General features: G+C 45.0%; 1 protein-coding gene across 1 annotated transcript; it reads left to right on the forward strand.

Annotated features, from left to right (window-relative positions):
• Positions 1–306: 306 nt before the first annotated feature.
• On the forward strand, positions 307–4,058 carry LOC147857147 (uncharacterized). The gene has a single exon (XM_087328308.1). It carries the CDS (start codon positions 352–354, stop codon positions 4,003–4,005), a length of 3,654 nt encoding a protein of 1,217 aa, XP_087184434.1. The 5' UTR covers positions 307–351; the 3' UTR covers positions 4,006–4,058.
• Positions 4,059–6,092: the final 2,034 nt, after the last annotated feature.

Genomic DNA, 6,092 nt, shown 5'->3' on the forward strand with positions numbered 1-6,092 from the left:
TCTCTCTCTCTCTCTCTCTGTGTTCTATTTTTTTATATTTTAATACAAAGACTAGTAGTTATTAGCTAAATTAACAGTAATTAAATAATGCATCATACCATGCCTCTTCCACCGTTGCTACTGTTCCTCCAGGTCCCCTGTTTCTTCTTCTTCTTCATAACCATCGCCACACATTCTTCATCAAATAATCCTGAAGTAAATTCTCTGATCGCGTTCAAGCAAGGCCTTTCAAATCCTGTGTCGCAGCTTCTGTCTGGTTGGATCCCCACAGACCCGTCGCCATGCCATTGGCCAGGAATAAATTGCAGCGCAGCAGATGGCTCCTCCGTCTCCTCTGTGTCTCTTCCAAACATGGAGCTCCATGGAAGCCTCCCTCCTCACCTCTTCCTCACGCTTACCAATCTTCGGTCCCTAGACCTCAGCCTCAATTCCCTGTGGGGGCCCATCCCTTCCCAGATACGAAACTTGGTCCATCTGGAGCAACTCACCCTCCACCACAACCGCTTCTCTGGTCCCATCCCTTCCCAATTAGGAGACCTGCTTAGTTTGCAAGCTCTCGATTTGAGCTTTAATCGGTTCAATGGGTCCATACCCCCAAGCCTTGGGAATTTGAACAGGACGTTGATGTATGTGGCTCTCAACGGGAATCTTCTATCTGGAACCATACCCCTTGAAATAGGCAGCTTGTCAAATTTACAGTACCTGGACCTCAGTGACAATTCATTATCAGGACGGTTACCGTCGGAGTTAGGAAAACTAACCAACCTCGTGAGCCTCTCCTTAGGCAAGAACTCCTTCATGGGGGGGCTGCCCAAAGAAATAGGGAAACTGGGCCAGCTCACAAACCTTTACATGGCATCTTGCCATCTCTCTGGTCAGCTCCCTGTTGAAATCGGTGGTCTCCGATCTCTACTGAAGATGGATTTCACTCACAACTCCTTGTCTGGCCCTATTCCAGACTCTGTAGGAGACCTCACCAATCTCATGTCATTCATCATGCCATTCAACCTCCTCAATGGAACCCTACCAACAGGGTTAGGGAAGTGTTCTAACCTTCGAATCATTGAGCTCTCCTACAATAAATTCAGTGGCAAGTTCCCGGATGAGATCTCTGGTCTGCTTTATATCACTTCCTTGTCGATGGAAGGGAACCGTCTCACTGGCCCAATCCCTAGTTGGATTGGGCAATGGCGGAATTTGAACTCATTGCTTTTGGCCAACAACTTGTTCACTAACTCTATTCCAAGGGAGTTGGGGAATTGCTCGTCTTTAGTTACTCTGAGCTTAGATGGAAACCTTCTCCATGGATCAATACCACATGAGCTATGCCATGCACCTTCCCTATCCCAACTCTTCTTGAACAAGAATCTATTGAGTGGAACCATGGAGCATACATTCAAGAATTGCTCTTCTTTGAGCGACATTGAGGTGAATGGGAACGAGATAAGCGGGGGAATCCCAGCGTATTTGGCAGACCTGGATGGCTTGATATCACTCGGCCTCGACGCCAATCTTTTCTCTGGACCGATACCAGATGCCATTTGGGCATCAAAAAGCCTGATGGAATTCTCAGCACGGAACAACCGCCTCGTCGGCCGTCTATCCCCTCGCATCGCAACCTTAACCATACTTAACCAGCTTTGTTTGGATCACAATATGCTCCAAGGAGATATCCCTCCTCAACTTGGTTTACTGATTAACCTAACAACACTTACCCTAAGTTTCAATGCCTTTACTGGGTCCATACCTCCTCAACTTGGGGGCTGCTCACAGCTAGCCACTCTAGATTTGGGCCACAACCTGCTCTCCGGAGGAATTCCTGCTGAGATCGGAAAGTTGAGGAGCCTGGATTGTCTTGACTTGTCGCACAATCGTCTCCATGGATCTATTCCAGCCGAAATTTGCTCCATTTCTAATGATTTCAGTATGCCAGATTCAATGTTTACCCAACACTTTGGTGTGTTGGATCTCTCCTTCAACGATCTCAATGGAACTATACCCGCACACATTGGGAAGTGCAAGGTTCTCATTAACCTTCTTTTGCAACACAATCACTTAAGTGGCACTATACCGGATGAGTTATCACACCTTGTCAACCTCATAACATTAGATCTCTCAAGCAACGAATTGGTTGGAAATATCCCACATCAATTAGGGAGGGGGCTTCATCAACTCCAAGGTCTCAACTTGGCATATAATGAGCTAAGTGGAGAGATACCCCTAGAGTTAGGGGAGATTCATAGCCTTGTTAAGCTTAATATCAGTCATAATAGGCTATATGGATCTCTTCCTCCCTCTTTAGGAAAGCTCGATGGCCTCACACATTTGGATGTAAGCTTCAATGAACTAGGCGGTGAGATCCCTGTTCAGTATGCACAAATGGTATCAATTGTGGGCCTATTTCTCAATCAAAACAAGTTGAATGGGAGCATCAATGGCATTTTAATGGAAAGCATAGATTGGCATCAAGTTCAATCCCTTGATCTAAGCAATAATTCTTTCAATGGAGAGATTCCAAAGAGTACAGGGAATCTCTCCAGCTTATCGTACCTTGACATACACAACAACCAGTTCTCTGGGCCAATCCCGGATGAGATTTCGACACTCTCCCAACTAGAGTACCTTGATTTGTCAGGGAATCTTCTCAATGGAGAGATTCCACCGCAACTATGCGAGATACCGAGCCTCACCTTCTTGAACTTATCGGGCAACAAACTCGTGGGGAGAGTCCCTAACTTTGGGACATGTGCTAAACTCTTGCCTAGCTCCTACCTAAACAATGCTGACCTATGTGGTGATGAGCCGATGCTTTCTCATTGTATCATTGGACAACAGCAACGCCATGCAAATGCCCTTGTAAGCCCTGGGGCCGTCCTCGGTATTATCTCAGGTCTACTTATTGCTTGTGTTTGCATTATAACAACCTATTTGAGAAGAAAAATGGTCAGTAATAGTAGTAATGCCAGCATAAACAACGTGGATATAGAGAAGAGGAAACTCAATATGCTGGGTATGGACTCAAACGAAAACCGGATGGCGTTTTCCCCCGAGAAAGAGAAAGTGACAAGAGAACCATTGAGCATAAACGTGGCCATTTTCGAGAGGCCATTACTGAGAAAGTTAACGTTAGCTGACATCCTGAAAGCCACAGACAACTTTAGCAAGGCGAACATCATTGGGGATGGTGGTTTTGGGACAGTGTACAAGGCCACACTTCCCGACGGTAAAATGGTTGCGGTGAAGAAGTTGGGTCAGTCAAGAAACCAAGGGCAAAGAGAGTTTTTAGCTGAAATGGAGACACTGGGTAAAATCAAGCATAGAAACCTGGTTGGGTTGTTGGGTTATTGTTCGTATGGTGATGAAAAGCTGTTGGTTTATGAGTATATGGCGAATGGTTGCTTAGAAAAGTGGCTTAGAAACCGGGCTGATGCCATAGAGGTGTTGGATTGGAAAAAGAGGCTAAATATAGCTCAGGGCACTGCCAGTGGGCTAGCCTTTTTACACCATAGCCTCATCCCTCATGTCATACACAGGGACATGAAATCTAGCAATATCCTGCTGGACGATGATTTCGAAGCCAGGGTCGCCGATTTTGGTTTAGCTCGGCTTATGAGTGCTTGCGAGACGCATGTGACCACGGGCATCGCTGGTACGTTTGGCTACATTCCGCCTGAGTATGGCCAGTCCTGGAAGTGTAGCCTCAAAGGGGATGTCTATAGCTATGGTGTCATATTGATGGAGTTGCTGACAGGGCGTGAGCCCATTGGCCCCGAGTTCAAGGACGTGGAAGGTGGGAATTTGGTGGGGTGGGTCAAACACCTGGTTAAGTTAGGCCGAGCCTCCGACGCGCTCGACTCTGTTGTATCAGACGGGGCATGGAAAAGCGACATGCTGAAGCTCCTACATCTCGCATGCCTCTGTACGTCCGAAGACCCGTCCATGCGTCCCACCATGCACATTGTTCTCAAGTTCTTCAAAGAAGTTGTCTGCTCCTCACCACCCTAACTGAATGAAATCCACCACCTCTACCACTACCACTTCCACTTCTGTTTGTTTGTAGTAAGTAACCACACACACACCTGCCATGCCATGCCTTTATTAATAATATACCAATGAATGATGAATCCACTGTATATTGTTTTGGGAAAAAGAGCGAGTGAGTTTGTTGTTCCATTTTCATTGTCAGATACTACCTACATTATATTTACATTTATATCTTTTGTCTGTCCTTAACGGTGGATGCTAGATAGAATTCCAGTAGTTTAAAACCACATAAGAAAGCGGTTAGAACTTCTTCTTGATTGGAAATGGCACACCTTCCTCATCCCTCCTCCCTCCGAAACATGTAAGTAGTGGCAGCAGGTATGAATGACTGACCTCTTGCCTGCCTGCCAATGTACCAGCGATTAGATTAGACGGACCGAGTGACTGACAGAAAGAGATGGATGGAGCATTTTCATGCTGGGAAGTGGAAGCATTTCATCTCCTTCAGTCACCACGAAGCGTATGCCAACAAATACTGTGAAACTCTAAATCTTTCTTTATCTATCCACGTTTAAACGCTAGCTAGCTATATGTACGTACCCTACGAGAATAAATACGGTACTATAGTAGTCCTTCCCATCTGCCTTTACAGAGTCGTTCGTTGGAAAGTCCCCTTCACATCAGGGCACTGTTGGCCAAAGTCTCAGCCCATACCGGAAATTTTCCTGCTTCTTATGAACCTAACCAAAATTTCAAAATTTTAACTGGCCATTTTCCTACAAGTGATAATGTCAACCGGAACATGTTGAATTTATTTTTTAGCGCATGCCGCATAGCAAATCAAGCGATAATGTCAAATGAAACATGTTGAAGAAAATGTTTTTGTGCATAGCAAATCAAATAATTTTTTTTAGTGCAATACAATGTTGTGGGTCATATTGTACCAATAATATAGAGTATGTAGGACTAATATAATCTATGATTCCATTTAGAATAAGGGGAAACACATTTACACAATCCATGTATTTTTTTTCTTTTTTCTCAAAAAAAAACTCCTTCCATTAGTTATAAAATTTTACAAATGAGATTATTATGTACAAATCCTTGTAGGGATGCGATAGTTCCATCTTATGTGGATGCCCACGGACTCAAGAAATGGAGAGGACGACCATTGTTGGATAAATGCTATTCGTTGTCTTTGAACTCCATCGGAGCCGCCCTTGAGGCCATCATATTGGCTCTTTAGAGTGGCTACAATTTCACTCCATATCTCTTGCACCTTGTTGGATGCACGGTTTGGTTGGAGAAGACCCGTCTACCCCGTTGTTTCCATAGAATCCAAAGAGTTATTGGGCTGACCAATTCCAACACAACTTGAGATTTGTCATTAAGAGGAGTTGAGTGGACATTGCCGCTAGTGGAGAAAAAAACCTCTTGTGCTTTTATCACCAAAGTCATCCCCTCCTCCTGATGCTCGTATCTGCCAACTGGGGTCTGCCATGATAGCCAACATATACTTCCCACTTGATTGAGCCTTGCAACTGGCATAATTGCAACAAGCGGCTAAACCCCCGCCATATTCGATGGGACGCTGGGTAGTCCCACAAAGCGTGTCGTATTCATTCTATTGCATTTGGGCACTCTACACAATTAGGAGAGCTAAGGTTCCCACGTTGTCATGCTCCCACTAGTAGTGACTTATGTATTAATAGCCATTGGAATGTGGTAATTCGCCTCACGTGTTGTTGTTTCCAGATTTTCTGCCAAAACTTGGTGGTAATTGTGTGAGGAACTTGAAATGTGTGCCAGACCTTTGCAGCAGCCGACTCTCGAGCAGTTTGAGCAGCTAGAATGTGGCGACTCAATCTAGTTGTGAATTAGAAGAAAGGGATGGGTTTTCTTCCTTGCCCCGCGCGTAAGGATCACGCCATGTCCATTGCAAAGGGTCCCAACTGACCTTATGTAGCCATGTGTTTTCATGAGTACATATGTGCCAATCGGGTTGTACTTTGATCGGATCAGGATCTACAATCCATTTATGACCAGTACACGCGAGTACTCGAATTGCGTTCTTCTGTGTTGGTGTCATAGTGTCTCACAATTCAGAG

The sequence above is a fragment of the Azolla caroliniana genome, unplaced genomic scaffold (assembly GCF_043228905.1).
Source record: "Azolla caroliniana isolate FFs.n. ecotype wild unplaced genomic scaffold, voAzoCaro1.0.p SCAF_12, whole genome shotgun sequence".
In the NCBI taxonomy this organism is placed as follows: Eukaryota; Viridiplantae; Streptophyta; class Polypodiopsida; order Salviniales; family Salviniaceae; genus Azolla; species Azolla caroliniana.